This window comes from Buteo buteo, chromosome Z (genome assembly GCF_964188355.1).
Source record: "Buteo buteo chromosome Z, bButBut1.hap1.1, whole genome shotgun sequence".
NCBI lineage: Eukaryota > Metazoa > Chordata > Aves > Accipitriformes > Accipitridae > Buteo > Buteo buteo.
Window position 1 is genome coordinate 23,497,680 of NC_134204.1, and position 22,246 is coordinate 23,519,925.

Sequence of the window (22,246 nt, forward strand, 5' to 3'; positions counted from 1 at the left end):
TGAGTGTTCATTTTCTGGGAAATGTGACAAATCCTTCCTTCTATAGCAGGCACTGCATTTACTGATATTTTTTAACTGTGCTTTCTTCAAAGGCTTGTGGCAAATTCAAAAAATGTATATAAAGTAATAGTAATAAAGTAATATAGATATATATGTTATCAAAAATAGAATACAAATAATTATATTAATACAGATACATATTATTAAAATAGAATACAAATAATTATATTAACTACTGATCATTTAAGCAACTTAAAATATTAATCTGATTGTATGGTAGCTCTGGTATATTTAATAAACACTTTAAATACAAGGTTTTTATTATAAACTATGATTTTGATAAATAATCCAAACTTCATGGATGATAAAGACCATGACTATGGAATTACTGTTTGTTCAAGTTTTGCAGGGTGAACTATTCATTACCAGATCTCTACTTTCAATCTCATGCAGATTATTTGAAGCTAAAAGTTAAACTTCAACTTAACTACTACTGCTTTTTGCTAGAGATTTCTTACATGCCATTTATATACAGTGCTGGTTTAAGACTTTGGCCCTCAAATGCACAGCTTGAAAGAAGATCTTGACAGTGGTCCTACCACTCCTATCTGTTCCTTCAGAAGTACCATTAACACACCATGCAGTGAGTGCACTAGAGATCTATGTACATGCCAAGTCTAATGCATAGGGTGCACACTAGCATGTAGTGCCCAGGAGCTTTTCAAAGATTAAAAACTCCTGCTGGTCCACAGACTGAGAACAGTAGACATACTGCGCAAAGTGAATATGATGATTGATTATTGTAATAGAAGCCATTGGTGAGTTTGAATAGTATGACAATGAGGGGAGAGAGGGAGAATTGTGAAAAAGATTAATTTATTTTTATTTTTCTGTGTGAGGAAAAAGAATTTAAATATGATGTGGTGATATGGAGAAAGCCAGTATGGGATTCAAAGAGGGACAATAACGTGGCTTGACCTGTATGCATGTATCAGGGAGCCCATTAGAGCCCCAGCCCACTGTTCTCATGAGCCATTTAAAGTAATGTGGGGGCTGTATTAGCTTTGGACAGGCTGTCAATAGGATGACTCTTTCCTGCACCTAACATGCCTGCTACATCAGGATCAAGAAGGAAAGGTAAGACAGACATCAATTAGGCCACTTTTATTATCCATCAAAAGATACTTGTGCTAGGAGTAGGTCCAACAGAAAAAAAGGTTACATTTTTTCATTGGCTTTTAAAGACAGAAAAAATGAGAATAAAGCAATTCGCACAGCTGTATGGGGATAAAGAGGCATAGCTAGTGAACCTAAAGGAGGATAGTGAAAGAAAAGATTTATAAGCAAAATGAAGAACTTCTGTTTCTCACTGAACTTTGAGACATCTACTTTCATCAGAAATTGATCATCATTGCATTATCTCAAGCTCTCCATTGTGAAATGCTAATAGTGTTTCTAGGTTTTGTTCTGTGGCTTTGCCCTGATTTCCTTCATACTTTCTCAAAACAAACAATCTACTCCCAATAGCATTTTTGAAGCCTTTACAGACATGGGGTTATAAATTACTTTGGCAAAATTACAAATAGAAGGTTTTAGCTAATGCAAATGCTTTGAGACAGACTTTTTTTGTGCTTTTCAGCACCATTCATAGAAGCATGTGACCCTTTGTCTGGCTTATGTAATTTAGATCTATGAAAATGGATTCAACTATCTTCACTTCTCACACCATTCTTAGGATCAAAAGTATGTATGTAACAGGTGCTTATCCCAGAATATCAGGTAGACTTCCCTATCCTATTCTAGAAGACATTAAAACATACTTGGTATTGCATCTACTACTGACTTCTCTGTCCCTCTTCACAGTCAGTTTAAAAACCATACGCCATATTCTGCATTTTCTGTCTATGAAGCAATAAATATTCTAAATAAGAGCCATAATTGCCAGTTCGCAAGGTGACACACACTATACAAATAAAATACAACATTTTATTCACAGTCTTTTGGGTGTAGGACAAACTGAACAAGATGCAAGATAGCCAGTATTAGAACATGCCATAAACTGTTCATTTAAGTGCAAAAATGTAGATGACAAAGAATACTGCCTCACTTCTTGAGCATTTTGTATGTCTTTGACTAAAGGAGAACTGCTTTCTGGAATATTAAAAGAATTTTACTCACTGTCTTAAACTGCCTGTAAGTAAATTCCAATTTTTAGCTTTTTCTTCTGTATTTCAAACTTGGGACAGGGGCATAGTTTATTGGTATGAAAATAAGACTATATTTTAGCCTGCAAGGTTCAGGAATAGATGGCAAAAGTCTCTTACAGAGACCTTTAAGTTAGTATTGCAGTCATCTAAAGAATTCCTTAGATCAGCATCCTTCCCTTCTCATAAGTAAATAGTGTTCTGAAAGAAACAGCTTTATTCAAACATCACTGAGAAGAACCTAAAAAAACCGCAAGGACCATATTCATGGCTGTAAAGAATAAAATCTCAGGTGGGATTTTTCAGACCTGCCCAAGCAAATCAGTATTTATAATCCACATATCCCAGTTTAATCTCAGGTATATCAAAGCTGAAGGGGGTCTTGCAATAACAATATGGGCTTAGCTGCCTTTAAAGCATTCTTTTTGGTATTGAAGTTATTTTAAATTAATTCCAACTTCTGTAACTATGGGAAACCCAGTACAAAAAAACTTCTGCCACTGCTGCCTGGAGGAGATAGAGCAACACAATCTTCGCTCTCTCCAGAGATTTACAGGTGTTTATGAGAGGCTAAGAAAGAAAAGGAGATAGATGGTGACAGTGCCAGAATGTATCAGGAGATGTACATCCTGCAAAAATAATTTTGCCACAGACTTTTTGTGGTGGGTAAAGAGGGGACTTTATCAGAAAGGCTTTTGTCCCTTGAAAGCCCTTACATCCTAAATGCAAAGCCTCCATATGTTAAATCCACTTCCCTAGAAGGGGACTAGAATTTCAAAACAATGTTTGACCTCCTTAAAAGTCTTTTCTACCTCCTCCATTTTCATGTCCCTTCAGAAACCCATGTCTACATGCCTGCAGGAGTGATTGCCCCAAAACGATCAACTGTGAATAATGTGTGAAGTAGCTTGTATCTGAGGAAGTATTACCATATTCATAAAGTAGCAGCTCTGTGGACTTACAGGGTTAGATACTTGGAAGCTGTCACAGATCTTTCCTACATTTTCTCAGCTGCACTCTGGTAAAGTTCCCATAGACTAATGTCCTAATATTTTGTATTATTTTGTGTATTATATAGCTTTATTTGCATTATTTTAATTCCCAGTAAACTGGATGATTAAAAGATGACCACAAAAGCAAGTCTCTGAGAGAAATAAATCATCATATTCACATATATGACAGTTCTGTGAATATACTCATTTAAATGCCTATTTCAAAATTACTTTGAATTGTAAGGTTGCAAAAACATTAGTAATAAGACTATTCAATTTTTGGTTTAGTATGAGTTTTTTATTCATTGGAAAAGTGAGTTGAAATTGCTTGGAGCTACCTTCTTAAATAACTTCCAGATTGAACATGTACATTTTGCATGCAAATAAGACTGAGAGAATGTGGCTACAAATAGCTATACTTGATTTGAATATGCAAAAATAGTATTTGCATGTGTGAACTTTACTAGAAGACGAGTAAGAGAGTTTAAAAAACAGGCTTGATATCTGTGTTTTCTAATCTTCTGCAGGATGACAGGAATATTTATCAAACTAAAGACACACAGGAATATCAGGAACAAATCTGAAAACTGATGGAGGAAAAAAGGGAAAAGAATAAAATTACAATCCAGTATACTCTCATAATTCAGCAGTCAATCAGATTGTACTTTACGGAAATAAAGTTTCACAACCATGAATAATAACAATAAACATATCACAACTTACATTAGCCAAGTATTTCTTAATAGCAAGTTGGTAGACCTTGCTTTCCTTCAGATACAGTCCTTGATTTTTTACTGAGTCCCCTACAGTTCTGTGCCCTGGTTCTGTGTCTGGATGAAGTCCAAATTCTATTCCTGCTACCTGAGGAAATATGGAAGTTAAGAAGACAAATACGGGATAGAAAAAAGGAATAAATCAAATTAATGAACCATTCAGAACAATGCAGTAAGAGCCAGACTCACAGCAAAAAAGACATTGCTCTTAAAATAACAAGATTAATGAGATCATACTTGCACCGAATATCCTACAGTTATAAGGGTATTTGTGGCAGCAGCTGTTACTTTTCTTGCCAACAGTCCACAACTGGTCATCTGTGTTAAGACACTACCAATGAAAGGTATCTGAATTTTTATCCCAGTTTTTATATTTGCATAATACAGTAATAATATTAGAAATGTTTCTTGTAGAGAAGTAATCATCATATTTTGTACAAGTACGACACAGGGTTTGCAATACCATTATCCCCATTAAGTGAAACTGTGTGAAATATTTTAAGTGTCTAAGACAACTATTTTCATACACAGGTAGAATAGACTGGATGATCACCCTACAAACTTCCCATCAAGAGCTGGGTATCTGTAAAACTCCTTTTAAAAAGCCCCCAATAGTTATCTCCCTGGAATTCTGACTACTAGCAGTGTATCTGCAACAGGGAGGATAGCAAAAAGATCACCCATAGTAAAATCCTCTGCTGTTTAAACAAAGGGTATATACAAAATCATAACAGAAAAATAATGAAATTTCCTTTAGGATTTTTCCTCCATACACATTTGGCTGAATAATACATTTTCTTGTTCAAAGATTTGAGGTTAGCTGTGGTTTGAGGTCATGCTAAATAAGAAAGAATGTGTGTTAAAAAGTTGTTCAAATAATGGTGAGGTAGCAGTCGATACTGCAAAGATGTATACACAACTTCATGTGCAGTAAACAATCTTAGAAAATTAAGCAAACATGTTGATTTAATGACTTCTGTAGTTAGAGGTGTGTTGCTTTTTTAAATTATTGCATACATGGGTAGATGGAGAAGACAAATATCAGTCATAATCCCATCCATGACAAAATAATGATAAAGCCAACTTAAATCCAAAGCCATCTGGGCACCAGGTAAATAGTGATTTCAAAACAAAACAAAACAAAACCAAAAACCAAAACCAAACAACTAACAAAAACCAACAAAACCAAACAACCAAACAACCAAACAAACCAGTATAAAGAGAGTAATTATTAGCTAGGAAGAATAGGAAAATAGAGATAGCAACACCACCAAAATTGATGGTATATGAAAACTTGTAGAAGCTTTCATTTTTTAAATAGTTCAGCAGCATTTTGATTTAAAGCATATTTGGCAAAACCAATTGCTCTGCGGATTTAGTAAGATCAAGGTTTTATATGTGGGAAATGTGTTCTCAAATTGCTTCTTATTTGATTGAGGAGTGGAAATAATTGCAAAAATATGTTGCTTTCAAGACTAGAACCAGGATTTCACCAAGCTATTTTTTCTCATTACAGTACTGCTGTATTTTAACAAAGCATCATTTTTCACTCTTACCATATTTGCTGTACAAACACAATATGCTTGATTCCTGCCTTGGATACCATATACTTTAAAAGACAAAAAAAACCCGCAAAAACCACAGAGATGGAGAGTGTACAGAAAAGTAGATCTTTTAAGTAATGGGAATCACCAATACAATCTAACCTATATATACAATTTTAAAATTATTTGTCATAAGACTATGTGTTCATATATGCACCAGTATGTATGTTATTGTACTTCAATCATAACCTGAAGTAGTTCGCTTATGTGATCAGTTCACATATTTTCAGTATGTGTATCGATATACGAAGCATTAAGATTTACTTTTACAATTTTTTTGCTAATTTTAAGTTCCTAATTTCTTCAGAGGTTTCTTTTCCTCTAATATAACTATCTTTGAATGCTTTCTTTTGTGTTACTTCTGGTTTTGTTCTTACTTAGATATTAAGGAGGGCCTACTCCAAACTAAATAATTAAGTCACATTTCCAAGGTTAAATATTAACATATTCAAAACATTTTGAGTTACCAAAAATGTTTTAAATGATGACCTGAAGTACCTAGTGCTACATCAGCATAAACAGCTTCTAGTATTGCATTGGGTATAGGATTTCCTAAACTGCTTTCTGCTCCTCACACAGTATTTCTATAACCATTTAGTTCTATATCAGCTGGACAAAGAACTACTTCTAAAAGATGCTGAATAGTAAGATTCCCAATATACTTACTAGCAACAAACATTCCTTAATTCTGGAAATCTGTTTCAAAAACCAGATTTGTTTTATAATTTTCAGTAGAAAAAAGAAAAACATGAAAAATCTGTATTATTCCTTCAGTCCCATAAATCTGAATAGACATATAAAATATTGTTTGTTTTGGCCTTAATTAATACCAACACTTCTAAAGCCACCTAGCTTCCACTCTACATCCATGCTTATGAGTTTAACAATACCAACAAAGCTACAAAATACGCCTCTGGCGTTCATCTAAGCAGGGGGAATTCCAGTCTAGCATTTCTTCTTACTACATCTGACATAAATGATTTGCAGATAATGATAGTGGACAGCAGAAGTGATCAAGACTTGCTGTAAGATGATAAACCCAAGATATTCTTGTAAGAGTGATAAATACAGTTCTATCCATCATTGTCCTTAGGAAGAAAGCTTGACTGAACTGCAGGAGATGACTCTGCAAGTGACTGAATTAAGGGAGTTTGTTCTCATCCAGGTAATCAATTGTCAAATGCAAAGGATATCTGGGATTTTACTTGTGAGCTTTGAAAAGTTAAAATGACCCTTTTTTTGTTTTATATTGCCTTTGCAAAGGGGAAGGTAAAAGGATTCAAATGATTGCACTAAATCCTATAAGAAGACTGAGAAGAATTTAGCCAGAACTTGAGAATACATGATAACAGCTGATAGCCATGTACATCAAATTAACAGGTTGTAGCTTGTTGCTTAAATCCATTTTGGAACCATCATCACCTATGTGCATTTCCTCTGCAATTTTCTTAACTATTCTCCCAGTTAAATGTGCGAAACAAATTCACCTGTGGTCAGCAAGAGAAACGTTTCTGCATTTGAAAGACAGTTATGATCAAGGATTGCAATCAACTTCACGGTGAAGCTAACTTTAACAGTCTCAAAGTTTTACTGTAACGTGTGCTAGTTTTTAGCATCTCTTATGAATACCAACAATCTAATTAAAATTGTCTTGTGATCTCCAGAGCCCCCTCAGGAGCAGAGAATATAGCGGATGCCATGCTACTACAGCATGGCAAAGACTGCTTTATAGGAATGTACCTGTGGTTGACTGTAAATGGTATCAGTGCTGCATATCAAATAGCTTAAATTCAAAATTTTGTCAGAAATGTTTTATTCACAGTAGGAACGCACTATGTGACTCAACAGCAATAACCACATAAGGGATTTAAATATAAAGCTCTAGGGATTGGAGTGTTACAGTAGTATTACTAATAAATATAAATAGTAAAGGGAATTCTTATAGATGGTGATCTTTCAGTTAGAAAGTCCCAGCATCCATAAAACAGAATGTTATTGAATGCTGCATTCTTTCACTCTGCTATTGCTTCTAACTCTGGAACAAGTAGCTATGTCAAGGATAAATTAATTCATATTAATCCATATACCATTCATATGCCACATCATTCATACACTATTTCCAACTAATTCTCTCAAGAATTCAGGAAGTAACACACAGAGGGATGTCAAGGGTACTGTTTTTTACTATGAGCTTTCCTATATCCTGCAGATACATTAATATTTTAGGATCGAACTGGATAAATGACAAGATTCCTAAATGCCATTTTCATAGGTAAGCTTAAAACTAGGTTTGATAAGGTGGTGTCTTTTAACAGTGATCAACTCATGGATGCACTAGAGTAACCTTCCATTAAAAATTAAATTGAAACAATAAAAAAAAATAATAGGCCCTATTCGTCTGTGGTCTAAGTTTACTAAAGCCAGTCAAGTTGTACCAGGAAGAAATATGGATCTCATTTCAAGGTAGAAGGGCAAACCAATTCACAAATTCCTGTTAAAAATAAATCTAAACTGTATTTACAAAAGCAGGAGAATCCCATGACGGCAATGTAAACACAGTATAGTTAATTGCATCTAGAATAATACAAAATATAGGACACAGAGCACTTACAGCTTCCCACCCCCTAAATTCACACTCAGATACGAAGTCAAGATGCAGCTATGGTAAAGCTCTACATCCAGGAACATGGGATGCTTCCTGGCCCTATATTATTGATGTGATATTATTGAAAAAAAGTTGTTGGCTTTTTAATAAATTTGAACCTAATTCTCATTAGCTGTTTATTTTTTAAATAAATCATTAAGAAAATCACACCCACCTGAAGGTTCTGAGTGTACTCACTGATCACTGATTTTATACATAAATCTTTTTCTGGATTTCCCAGAATGTCCGTTCTTTGAAAATTATACTGTAAGGATGAACCAAAGTTTCTCTTTTCTTTGAGAAATTTCTAAAATTAGACTTTTTCCATAATGCATGTTCCATTTATCTTTTTTATTTTATAATCATTGTCATGGCCAACTAGCATCAGATCTACTCCATGGGTATTCTGTGCAAGTCTGACACTTTGTGTCATAAACTGTGATAAGCTCTGCTCCCTCTGATTTAAGTTTTGCAGATATTTCATTAGCTGCTTTGCTATAAGTGTATAGTTTAGGTTAATTTGTTTATAGTAGCAAAGGTACCTAGCCTGTTAACCCTATTTTTATAGTATTCCATTTAACTATATTTTTTTTATTGTGCTGTGACTTAATGGTTCCAAAGTAAATCTGTCATATACATTGCAGAGGAAACCTGGAAAACTGCATTTGTTGTACATGTTCTTCCAGAATTTCCAACACCAAAACCAAATTCATGGTTTCCTAAATGTAAGTTCAGAAAGTAATTTTTTGAAGTTAATACAAATAACTACATTTTAGCCAAGTGCTGCTTTTATGTATCATTTACTATGAGCTAGAGATTGAGGAAACATATACTTCACCTTGTCCTTAAAATAACTTGATAGGGGGACTTAGTCTATCTATCCTTTATAGCAAAAAAACCCTAGATCAATTAATTTATTTTTGCAGCTATTCTAGATAGACACAATTGTAAAGGACACTTTTATGCATCTATTGCTTTCAATTCACAACTTATCTAAGTTTAAACAATCATAAATCATCCTTATGGGAGCATTTTTTTATGAAGGCTCAAGAAAAAATGTTTATATTTAATGCTCAGCCAGATAGTTGAGGTGAATAAAATATCTCTCCGCTTAGTATGATATTATTTTCTGTATTGAACATGAAATAATATGGAGGAAAGAAAAACACTATTCTCAGTGGCCTACAAAAACATTACATAGTACAACAGTAGGCATAAGAAATACTGGGCACTGTAGTCTCAAGTCTGTGTATATTACAGAATCCTACATAAAAGCAGCACTAAGTGGGCTTTTGGTTCAAATCCTGGACCTACTACTGGTGTAGTCCCTGAAAAGGTCCCTCCTTGATGAATTATCCTAGAGGTTTCTGGATGCTAAGATGCTTCTGCAGAGGATTTAACTGCTAAGGACAAAATCCCACATACTTAATAAACTTGAAATAACACTAGCATCAGCAGAAGTACTATTTAATATGAAAGTGACTGTTAGTGTCTACACAGGCAGATTTTTATGAGTACAACTGCTTATGGTACTTTTGTTTGAAAAATACTATCTTTTCATGTCTCAGGCTGTACACATTCCTGTTTTGGAGTACATGTAAAACAAGAGCAGAAAACCAAATTTGATTATAAGGAATTAAATTTACTTCCTAAAAATTAACAAGCCTCTGAGCTTTGCAAAAGAGTAACCAAAAATAGTAAGGACTGAAAAAAGACTAGCTGACGTCATCCTTCCACCCAACTAAATCCATGGCTGAAAGGACAGATATGTTTGGAAACACAAAGCAAAACAAACAAACAAAAATCCATAAAGAGAAAGAATCATCTACTTGATATATTTTTGCTTTTCCTTTTTGGCTCATAAGAAGCCTTGTGCTGGCTTAGCAACCTTAAAGGACCTTTGCCTTACTTGTATGGGTAGTTGCCAAAGAAACTAGCTTGTGTTTCATAATTTCCTGGGTTAACGCACTGCTGTTTTCAGTAGCCAGTTTTGTTGTCTACTAGTTCTGAAACTATTTGTCACCATCTTGTTGGGGAGTCTGAGCACTTGCTGCCCACATCAAAAGCAAAGTCTGTTTCAACTAAGTCAATTACTCTGTTTACCAAACAGTATTTCTTTACAAAAGTATACTTTGAATGGTTTACCTGTTAATTTCAAAGCAGACTGTAGGCCAACCCAAAAATCTCCCATAGACTTAAGTGGTCTTGTATTTACCTCTCCCCTAAAGTAATGGTCCCATAGTTGCTACAAGTAGCACTTAGATTAGAGATGAGCTGGTTTCTTTTTTTTTAAAGAAGTTACTGTTGACTGGTGATTTTATACTACAGCCCCATATTTGGGGGATTAGATTTTCCTTTGATTTCTGCCATCTTAGAGGCAAGCTTTCACTCTTCATTCATTCCTGAAGAGGATATTCCACTTGTAGAGGAGTTTTGGGGAAGAGCCTGCAGAAGTGCATGCCCTACACCCTCTGTATCCTATGAGGCTGTGCTCTGCAGAGCACAGACATACCATGGCACACCTCTAACAGGGACTGGAAAAGCCACAAAGGTGCTGCCACTATACAAGTCATGTGCTTGCCCTGCTGTGACAAGGGCTATGCTGAGGCTTGCAGAGCACTACTTCAGCCACTGGATCAAAACAATGTCTTTCTACCCATCACATCAAGAATTTAGGCTGTGTTGACAATGCAAAGACCACGGGCTGCATTAAAGGTAAGAACACAAGGTCCTGCCTGAGACAAAATCAAAAAGCTGCAGAAGACCACCCACAGCTGGGAATAAACCAACAAACCACAGGTATTATGAAATTCAACTTACCTTAGATTTATTTACCAAAGGCTGCAAATGGGCAGGACATTTAAAATAGGAATCATATGTTTTCCCTTTTTTTGCTGCATATAAAGCTGATGGATTTAAGCAGTCTTCCACTAAAAATACTAAGTGGATTCAGGGAATCAAACTTTTTATATCTGTTGCAGGTCTACAAGGAAATAAAACAAAACAAAACCCAGGCCCACCTGACACACTCTTGCTCTTCATCCATACTTGTACCTTCCTATTTATTGCTGAATTAAAAGCTTTTGTTTGGCATTTCCTCAAAATAACTGAAAATATTTTCAAATAAAACAGATGAACAATGCTTAGAACACTCCATTCTTTTTCAAATGTCAATAGCAGGTGTTCTCTGAATAGAAAGGGAGGGAAAAATAGAAAAAGGCTACAGGCAAAATGTGGACTTGCTCTTTTTCTGTGTCCCTCTGACTTGCATTTTCTCACCCTGACCTTCACTCCTAAATAACTGCTTTCTTACTGCTTTCCATTTCACTTTATTTCATCATTCATAAGCATTCTCTGTTGCTGTTCAGCTTTTTCCACCCTGTTTCTTCATGTTAGTATATGTTTCTCCTCTTCTCATCCTTCATTTCTTCCCCACCCTTATCTTTAAAAGCTGTACAAATTTCTGCAATATTTGATAGCTCTGATACTGCTGTCATTAAATCACCTCCCTAGTCCTCTATTGGGAAGAGCATTTCCAGTAACTGAATGTTAAGAAATGTTGCTTCCAGCAGTACTGAATTTGAAAAGAAGCTGAAGTAGTGGCAAATACAGTGGAAGAAAGTATCTGTCTCATGAATTGACAAACTTCCATGAAATGACAAATCCTTTCATAAGACTGGGGAAGGTTGCAAAAACAGAAGTTTTTATCTTCTATGGGAATATTTTTAAGTTAACATTTCTTATGAAGCAGGCATGATATTTTTGTAATTCCAAAAAGTCACAGAAGAATAAAGTTGAAAAGGACCTTGAGGAGTCTATAATCCAATTTCCCTCCCAAGGGAGGATTAATAACGTGTGTAATTTCTGGCAGATTGTCTATTTTCTTAAAAACCTTCAGTTAAAGTCTCCTGTGGAAAACTAATCCAGCCCTTCACTATCCTTAACATTAAAAAGTATTTTAAATCTAACCTGAATACTCTTGTTGAAATCTATTATGTATTTCTATGAGATGCGAGGGGGAAAAAAAATTATTGCTTTCCTTATGCTGTAGCAGTTTGTGTACTTGAGAACTGCTGATTTCTCTCAGTCATGTACTTTCAATCTCTACAGAGTTCATATTTTCTAGGCCACCTTATAATTTTTTTCTCCCTCTCCCTTCTCTCCAAGTGGTCCACATCTTGCTTGAAGTACAAAGCCCCAGACTGGATAGGTCTTTACCAATTGGTAAAGCCAAGGCTCAGTAAATATTAAGTGGAATTATTATTTCATGTATCTTGCAAGCTGTAACACTAATTCTACCTCTTGGTATGATAGGGGTTTTTCTTGCTAATAACTTCACCTTCAAGTCAACCACAAAAATGCCTAGAACCTGTTCTGCAGGGTTTTACCTCCTCATCTTACATTTATTTGTATGGTGGATAACTTCCACCAAAGTGCAGTATCTTACACATTCCCTTACATGATTTCACAACATTTTTAAAGATGGTACCTTTGATTTGTCAGGATCACAATGAATTCTCATCTAAGTTCCAGCAATCCCTTTCACATTCATGCCATCTAATTTAATAATCATATTCCCAATACTGTCATCTGGGAGATACGGGAAACAGTGAACAAAGCTGGACTCTCAGCGGGCATCTGCTGAACCCCATTCATGTTAACCCCATGTTAAGAGTAACCCATTGATTACAACTTGAGCTGTTGTTCAAATTATTTTGTCCTTCCTTAGCTTTGGCATTCCCCAGGGAGAAGGGGAAGAAATAGTATATAAGCAAATATTAATCCATAGTATATCTATATATTCTATATATATATATGCAGCATATGTTGCATAGGATCCAGTCCCCTGTGGTTATTCATGATGAACACAGGCAAGACGAGGGATCTGGCCCTGTAAATCTACCATGTAGTGTAGTCTGTGTCTACGTATGAATTTATACATAATTTTTAAAGCACATTTGTATAATAAATCCTCCTCTCTCATCATAAATTTTAGCCTATGCAGGGTAAGTTTTAAATTTTACTTATATTTAGAGATCTGACATACTAACTCCAAAACTATAGTTCCACTTGTCATTTAGAAAAATAGAGCACAAAACTGTTCTTTGATCACACAGAAAAAACAGATGGGAGTTTGGACAACAGAGAAGTGAGTGAGAAGCGAAATGGGAAAAATAAGGACAAAATACAGAGTGAAAGGGTAACATAAGACGAGAAGAACAAACGATGAAAACAGGCCAGTTAAAAAAAAACATTAACAGCATAAACCGTGAAGAAATGAAAGCACAGAAATAATAAGACAAAGTTAAAAAGAACAGGAAAAAGAAAAGGTAAGAAGGAAAATGCAATCCATGAAACAACACTGAAACCAAGCACTTATTTCTTTGCCTCTATACAATAATTCAGTCCAATATTTTTAGGACAGTAGTCATACATTCTCAAATCTTTAGCTCTTTACTGGCAGTACAACAGCCTCATGCAGGATTTTAAAAACATATTTCAAGACAAGGATGTGCTATATCTATCCAAATCTCTGCAGGTCCTCCCACATGCTGTGTCCTTTTCTCAATCTAAGTAATTTTCATTAAAACTTAAGCTGCTTTGCTTTTTTTGCCTTTGAAATACAGTGTCAGAAACATTGGTCTTGGTGAATATGTCTCCCTAAAACCTCCCTCTTCAGAATGTTTAATCATTTTTTGACTTTTACAAAGCTATTTTTTTCACTAGCACGCAAAGCCCAAGTAAGAATTATTAGAAAGGGTTCTTCTTCTTTCTGTCATCTCCAAAGCAGAAAGGAGGAGGAAGAATTAGAGGAGATGGAATTTGCCAGCCAGAGCTTTCATTCTGATGTTTCTCAGGTTCCAAGCAATGCAGGTGACATGACAAGCAGAAGGCCACTTCTCTTATTTATGAATCTTTCCAGCACCTCAGTAACCAACCAAAAAGGTAAAACTGCAAGCCTACAGGAGCAAACCAGCACAACCGCAGCACAATAAGGATTACCAAACTTTTTGCACAGGCAAAGAGATAAAATTAAAGCAATCTTCAACTCTCTACAGTTTGCAGAATCATGCATATAATAAAACAGCAAAACTGGAAAGCCTGGACAGTATTTTCTGAGAAGCCACCATTCTACCATTCTAAAATACCGGGGGGAGGGAATGTTTTATTTGCCTTCATGTGGATAATCATATGCGCTTTTTTGGTTGACTTTCATATTCCATGTTTCATATTCTTAAATTCCCTAGTTTATTCAGTTCTAGTTTTCCTTAAAACTCTCCCTGCTTTCAGTGAACGTCCTTGGAATAACATCAGGCGGCACCATCATTCTCAATCCTTTTCTAGATTTTTAAAAAGATAATGTAATATTTAAAGGTCAGGAAAGCAAAAAAGGAAGATCCTCATTACTGTCTTTGTATGTCACACACGCACAGCCAGATTCTCAGAAGTGCACAGTATTTATCAAAAACAATTACAGGTTTTGTTTGCTTTGTTTTGAGTTGAAAATTGTACCCATGAAATTTAAAAAAAATGTGAATTTTGTAGGTTGGTAAGCTTGCTGAAAGCAGGTTGATAACTGGTTAAGGACAAGTAGAACAAAGACACTTGGCAATATATGTTTCTACTAAGAATGGCTGGATTTCAGTGCAGTTACTCAGAGCAGCAAGGCTAAAAGGCTTGTAAGGCAGAATAAGAGCTCAGGTTTCCCCGCTGAAATCACTGATCATTTGATTCAACCCACACTGCATTTTCATGTAAAAATGAACACTTGACATGTACCAAAAGTAAATTAAGTCATGGTTTGTGGTGTGCTGTAATGATACTTACATAGAAACTACATCATTTTCCGTGTGATTTAAGCTTTCATTTAAAGAAAATATGAAAATGTGGTTATTAAAATAATCTTTCAAATGTGAAAATGTATTGAACTGCAGGGTAACAGTCCAGATGATAGCTCTTAAGAGGATGCGATCCACTTCCATTCATTTAAATAAAACATTAATTCCAAAGTGAAGTAATGATAATTTCAAAAATCAATGTTCTATCTCTTCTGACCATTTAATAGAAATGTGCAACAACGGAATAACTGAAATTAAAGTCAGTTTGCTTTGTAGGGCTACAATATCTTTTTGAAATATATAGCTAGTGAATAGTTATCAGGACAGGCAGAAGAGTGGAGATATAAGGTAGCCAGTAAAGGCTTTTTCAAAAAGGCCACATTCAGATGGCAAACAGAAGAGGATTCAGAGTACTGCTGCCTCCAGTGAGTTTACTAATTGTGAGTTGTCTTTTCATCTTCTTATAACACAAACAGAATTTTGTCAAAGTGACTAAGCCTGAGTGTCCAGTCTGATTTAGTTTCCAGATTTTCATTAGGTCACCAGCTCTGACAGTTATATTTTGATTATTCCTTATAACAGCATAATTCTTGTGTTGTTTTTATATTAGATACAGTACTGAAGTTTTACTATCCTTAACTTGCTTTTGAAATCTGAAAATATTTGTCCTTTACATGTTATCAAACCTTCGCTTTTTAAAATCTCAAAAGAGAACAGCCAAAATATTATTAAAATAATCTTTCTTTAAAAAATATATACATGTAGCCTACTAGCAAGATTCCTCTTGTTGGTATAGTTTATCATTCTGTATTCTATTGACTACATTAGAGCTAAAGGTAAATTATTCCTTTGTTACTTTCATAATGAGAAACTGATGTTAGCCTTGTTATTTTCAGAAATAATTATTAATTTCTGCAGTTTGAAGATTTGTTATGCTAATGTTTATTTTTTTTAAGTAGGCATTTGGGTTTTTTCTCATAATAACAGAAGTGCTGATGGTATTAACATTCTTTTAGTAATGATATTATGTTTTTTAAAACTTATACAGGTGGAAGCAAAAAATATCTGGTTGTATGGGCCATTTTCTTAGATTTCCTTGTCATTAAATCCTATATTGTGTTGGGCAAACATGGCTAAATTTGAAACAGTTAGTTGTCTAGCTACCTGAGTGCTCCCACTGGTATTTCCATATAAATTCATGTTGGAGTTACATATGTAGTAAATACATGTTGTAAAGGAAATAGAGAACATATCCTGGATTATCTGATTTAGAATTTCTTTCATTCTCTGATTTAAGGAATACAGTAGCTTTTAAGTGCCAAAAATCTTAGTGCAATAATCTCTAGCATTCTCAGGGCATGATTTAAGTGTCACAAACATTCTTTTGCAACACTTACAGAGAAGGAAAGTAAAGCAGACTAAGCCATTTTGACATTTTTGCTAGCTTAAGCATGTTGTCCCATGCATTCACAACCAGGAGAAACATGCCTGTACTGGGCTGACAGCTACAGACGGACTCACTAATGACTGCATTTTTTAAAAACTTCCAGTGACTGCGAGCAAAATAAGCCTTCTCCTCAACATCTCCACTGCTAATACACTGTGTGGACATTAGTTTCCTAAGTAATCTTGGAAATTGTTGAGATTGACACAACAGAACTTAGAAAAATTTTCCTGTTTTCTTTACAATCTCATCTAATTTATTGCTAGTCTTTGTTGAACTGTGACTATAAATTTCACAGGACAGAGATGTCTTTGTTTGCTTTGAGGGGTATCTACATAAATTATTTTTAGACATTTAAAAAAAAAAGACCAAATTACTCTATTTGGGGTCAAAAACTCTGTATTGACTTCTAAACAGACTAAATATAATATTTTTCTGTGTCTTGGTATTAGACTAGCAGACACTAACAATATACTAATGTGCAATCTTTGCTACAAAATGATCTGACTTTGTAAGCCCTGAACTGAGCACAGGCTGAGGAGAAGGGGTGCAGGGAGCTGCCACCACCACCGGAGCATCTCTGAAGCCAGGAAGGCTAACACCCTGGATACATGGAAGACCTATTTATGGAAATCAGACCAGAATAGTGCCTCCTGTGGCACTCCTTTCCTTAACTTCCAATTCTGTAGGAAATGATTCATTAAAAAAAAAAAAAAAAAAAAAGGCCATTGAAGCTGTGATTCTCAAATGCATTATTACATTTTATTTATGAGGGTTAAACAGTTTTACTTCCCAGGAAACCTGGTACAAAAATCAAGTACTTTACCTCCAGGCACTATTCTGACCCTGCATTTCCAGGGAATAAATTTGTGCTCTGTTTAAAATGTACCATATTTACGTAGAAAGACAGTTCACTTTCTTTAAAAAAATATTTTAAAGAAATGTGAAGAAGTCTCTGTTGTTATTCTTAAGTTTTCGTTTTCGATCTAACTTTAAAACTTATATTTTATTTTTCTGTCCTAAGAAGATCATGCGGAATTACTTTCCTTTATTTTCTTCAGTACCTGTTTCTTGGTTTCCTCTTCCCTCTTGGTATCTCTACAGAAATGACCTTTTTTTGCCTTCTCTATTCCTTTGCCTCTTTTTCACTTTTTTTTTCTTTTTTTCCTCCAAAGACATCTTCTCAGTTAATCAGTGTCTCTTTCATAACTTATCTAGTCCATTATATTCTACTCACACTTGGGAAATATTACTAGAAGCCAAGGACCAGAGAAATAAATGGATTAGACAAAGATTACAAGAAAATGGGACAAGAGAGACTCCTAAGTAAAAAGTTCCTCTCAGTTGATTTTTTAGAATTACAATATAGGCTAGGTATAGCAAAGCCTACGTATTTACTTTTATTTTGTTTGGAGTTACCAAAAAATTTGACTTTGTAACGGGCCAACCAAGTACTCTCTAAACTTATTTCAAGGTCACCTACTTAGGGTCTTGAGAGGATGCTGCAGGAGGGAGCAACAAGCCCCTGCTTATTGCCATCCATTAAATATCGGGAGACGAAGCTAGAATAAGGCCATTTGTGGTAGGAACTCTAGTTCAGACAAGAGGAAAGAATCACGCCTCTCTCTTTTCAGGAAAGCGTTGCAACATATGTACCTCTGTTTTCTCAAGAGAGCATTTTGTTTCCTGGTGGTATATATTTCCAAACTGAGTCTTATTTCTCCTGCTGCCCACCCTGCGACAGCATGTGGTGGCTTAGCTTGGAGCTCTTCCCCCCAGCCCAAGAACTGAGATGCCTACAAAAATCATTGTTTCTTATGCATCCCAGAATGACTTGTTGCCTGTCACTCCTCCTTCTCCAACATAACCCTAGGGTGCCATCAAATTCATCATGTCCCATGATGGTTTCAGAGGTCAGCTGGAAGAATTATGAAAATATGCAGTCTTATAAATGACAGAAAGAATCACCAGATCCACTTCCAAATGTGGACATACTGAAGATACAAACCATCAGGAGTGAACATGCTGTAGGTCGCTGGGACTTCAAAACTGTTCCAGATGTTGGCTGAAGGGCAAAACTCAGCTGTGACTCAGCTTTATACAGGGCAGATATATCACCAGGAACTAAATTCTAACCTTTTTTAAAAGTCAGTGGGACTTCTGGCATTGACTTCAAGGGACCAGAACTTCAGCCAAGACAGGTAATGTACAAGCAAACACATTGCACTCTCTGGTAGATTTATTGTTATTGTTGTTGGCTTTAGTATTAGTATTATTTAATTATTGCTGTTTCAGTAGCTTGTAATAAAACTAGAAATAGACTGAAGTAAGACTAAAGCATGTGACTAAAATGATACATGAGCAACGATTAAAACACTAGCATTAATGTGGCATAGTACTATGTTTTAATTTCCCTATACAAATAGATATGTTTTATTGTACATGGATGTGAAGAGAAGATGTATTCATTTTGCTTTTTGCCAGTATTAAAATATTTTCCTTGTCATTAGGTAATGGCTTGTCTGTATATGGAAGCAATACGATGTCCTGGCTCAAAGCTTGTGTTTATGCAGCACCAAATTCAAGCAGTTATTTCCTATGAGTAATAGAATTAAGTTTACTACCAAAAAAAAAAAAAAAAAAAGGGGGTGTCCTTAAAATAGCACTTGTGAACTGCAAGTTCTTGCTGCTCTAGATGCTGAACTAGTATGTTTACAACAGTAACATTATAATTGCAAGGCCAAATTAGTTTTATCTAAAGTGATGACAGTGCTTGCAAGCGCTGCAAATCCATCAACACTAACACACATCCAGTAGCTTCCATTTCTGGGAGAATCGCAGAAAATGTCTAAAAAAGAGTTTCAAAATAGACTAACAGGCAACGTCCGGGCTCGGGTAGATACCGGGGTGTCTGCGTTACAGCAAGGCTCAGCGCAGCCTGAAGAGAGGCCCTCAACCCGCCAGAGTGCCATCGCTGGCACAGTCGAGCTCCTTGGTGAGACTGGTTTTCTGGGTGTGATGCCTTTGGCGTTCCTCTGGTATCAAGAACATGCCTGAAACATAAAAAAAACCCTTCTGTTTAACGCCCTGAAGACACCACGTTGTCGCAGGAGTGAGCTAGACAGCCATCGCTACCTGGCTACAGAGGGGAACGGGACCAGCCCTTGCGCCGAAGCTGGCCCAGGCGGTATCTCCCCGCAGGGCAGCGCAGACCCCGAGGGGCCCTGGGGAAAGCGGCTGCGGACACAGCGTGGGCGCAGCCCCACGGCTGCCTCCACGGGAGCGGCCGGTGCCCAGAGCCCCCGGGGGGGACACACACGCACACTGTCAGCCTCAGCCTGCTGCGCTGCAACCGCACGGTCGTGCCGGAGCAAGGGGGGAAACAACTTCTCCATGTAATCCTTCCTACAGTGAGCGAATGCAACCTACCGTGCAGTCGCATCGCCCCCTCCAAACGCTGCTCCTAGCCCCCCGAAGTAAGATGCTTTTTTAGTGAAGAAGAAGAAAAAAAAAAAAACCAAAAATCCAAACAAAAACCAACAAAACCAAACAACTTCGAGCAGTGACCCGCCGGGCGAGCGGGGGGGGCGGCTGCCGCTCGCTCTCCCGCCCTGTGGGGGCGGCGCGCGGTACAGCGCACCGCCCCCACAGGGCGGGAGAACGAGCGGCAGCCGCCCCCCCCCCCCCCAAACCCTGCCCCCCAGCCCCTCACCGCCCCCCCCGGCCCCTCCGAGCGGCTGCCACGCTGAGACGCGCCGCGGGGGGAGCGCGTTAAGTGTCGCGTCTCCCCCGGCGGGAGCATCGTGGGTAAGGTTTCGTCGGGCGCTGGATGGGAGCCCTTGTCCGCCGGGTAGGGCCGCGCTTTCCTTCCCCCCCACCCGCTGCCGGCACAGAGCATGCCACCGGCGGGGCGGTTCCGCGGGGACTGACATGCTGCTGAAGGAGGGAAGGCGCCAGCCCCTCCGCCTCTCGCCGCGGTAGCGGAGGCGATGCTGCAGGGCGCTCCCCGGGCTCTCCCTCAGGCGCCAGGCTATCGCCCGCAGCGGCCGCGCTCGCTGCCGTGAGCGGCGCGGTCCCGGTGCCGGTCCCGGTCCCGGTGCCGGCCGGGCCGAGGCGACGCGCGGCGCGGGCCCGCACCCCTCCTCGGGGCGGCGGCGGCGGCGGCGGCGGGGGAAGGCGCTGCCCGCGGCCGCGGGGCCCCGCGCGGCGGGCGGCTCCGCGCGGCGGATGCGTGTGCATGAGCGCTGCACCGAGCGGGCGCAGGAAGCGCCCCCGCTCCGCCGCCTCCATCTTCCAGGGCAGCAAGACCTCGCCGCACGGCCGCGACAGTGAACGCCGGGGCAGCGGCTCCGACAGCGCCTACCAGACCCAGCGAGCCCTGGAGGACTGCAAGATGGTGGGTACCGCTAACGGGGCTTGCCTTAGTTTTCCCTCTTCTCCGAGCGCTCTCGTCGCTGGCGGCGGTGCCGCTCCTCCCGCCAGCTTGCCTATTCCCATCACGTGCAGTTGCACTATTTTTAAAACTGCGGTCCCCGCCGGGGGTGCTGCCCCTGTAGCCTAACTCGTGGCGGCTCGGAAGCGGGAGAGGGGAGGGAAGGCGAGACCTGTGGGCAGCCGGCTGGGTGCTGCGGGACAGTCGGGGCAGGGACCGGCGCCGGGCGCCTGGTCCTGCGGGAGCGGGGGAGACGGAGCCCCAGCACACGCCGCCTTGCGCTGCCGAGCAGCGGGAGTTGCTTTTTTTTTTTTTGCTAGATCCGGCCAAATCTGCCCCCAGACTTGCGCCCACTGAAGCCCAAGTAGGAAAGTAGTTGCCTTCACTGCATCGCTGCACTTGCTGCCTTGCTCTAAAATCTTTCTGGAACAGGACTCGGAATCTGAGACCCTGAAATTCTGTCCCTGACATACGTGGTACCTGTTTCCAGCCTCCACAGAGTCGCTGGGGGCACTTGTGAAACCTCAGATTGAGCACCTGCATCCATGTTATTTTTGGACTGTAACGTTATGGTGTGACATTTTTCCCCGTTCACGTTCAAAATGCTTGGATCCTGACACTTTCCTCCAAACCAGCACCACATACCCCCTATCTGGCTCCTTGAGCTACAGTCAGCTGGACATTGGGCTCCCAAATTGCTCCTCTAACCAATGACAGAGATAGAAAACAAATGAAGTTGCTGCTACTTTACTTGAAAAATCTGGATCTTGCTAAAGCTCTGTCCTTGGCATTGGAAATATACCCACTACTTCTGTTCTGCTGGATTGTGGCAATTTTTTTCCCCTAATAGCTGCAAACTGTGCTGGCAGATACCCACTCTGATACTTCAAAATCGGGAGCAACTCCCAGCGCGCCGAGGAACAAAAGCTGCCACAGTAGCTCCATAAATATACCCAACAAGTGGATCCTGCTGGGTCTTGCCTTTTTTCTCATTCCTGACAGCATAATGTCATTGGTTAAACAGAAGTGCTAGCTTTGTAGAGTTCACTGATTAGAAATAAAATATGATTTACAGATGGGTTGTCAAGATGCAGTAAGATTCAGGAGAGAAAACCAATGGGTTTTTTTTCTTATTCTCTGTCTCGATGCTGCAACCTCGAGTGTGGTTTTGTTTTCCCTGGCAATGCTGAGGTGGCTGAAGGTGTCCTTTGTTTAGATAGGGGATGTCAGGTGAGAACTGGCAAAATGTGTTTGGTGCAGCCAGTTACCAGTCGCAGGGTGAGTCGCTTTTCTCTTTTTCTTAGTGCGGAATAA

At 38.5% G+C, this 22,246-nt stretch overlaps 1 protein-coding gene and 1 long non-coding RNA gene across 5 annotated transcripts in view; one reads left to right on the plus strand and one right to left on the minus strand.

Moving 5' to 3' along the window:
• Nucleotides 1–1,040: 1,040 nt before the first annotated feature.
• Nucleotides 1,041–21,322, minus strand: LOC142027211 (uncharacterized). Of its 2 annotated transcripts, none has more exons than XR_012649039.1 (4): nt 20,921–21,322; nt 19,377–19,553; nt 3,920–4,057; nt 1,041–3,783 (listed from the first exon to the last, which is right to left on the minus strand). It is a non-coding gene; the product is annotated as an uncharacterized LOC142027211 (long non-coding RNA). The 2 variants fall into 2 exon arrangements; XR_012649040.1 differs by lacking the exon at nt 20,921–21,322 and adding an exon at nt 19,930–20,130.
• RGS7BP (regulator of G protein signaling 7 binding protein) overlaps nt 20,200–22,246 on the plus strand; it is a 43,909-nt gene continuing 41,862 nt past the window's right edge. Inside the window, exons 1-2 of one of the 3 annotated variants that reach the window (XM_075020931.1) lie at nt 20,200–20,307; nt 20,798–20,896. In XM_075020931.1, coding sequence (XP_074877032.1) covers nt 20,894–20,896 — 3 coding nt within the window. In that variant the 5' untranslated portion in view covers nt 20,200–20,307; nt 20,798–20,893. Of the gene's footprint in view, nt 20,897–22,246 lie in introns of all 3 variants that reach the window. The other 2 variants (XM_075020930.1, XM_075020929.1) reach the window with 2 other exon arrangements.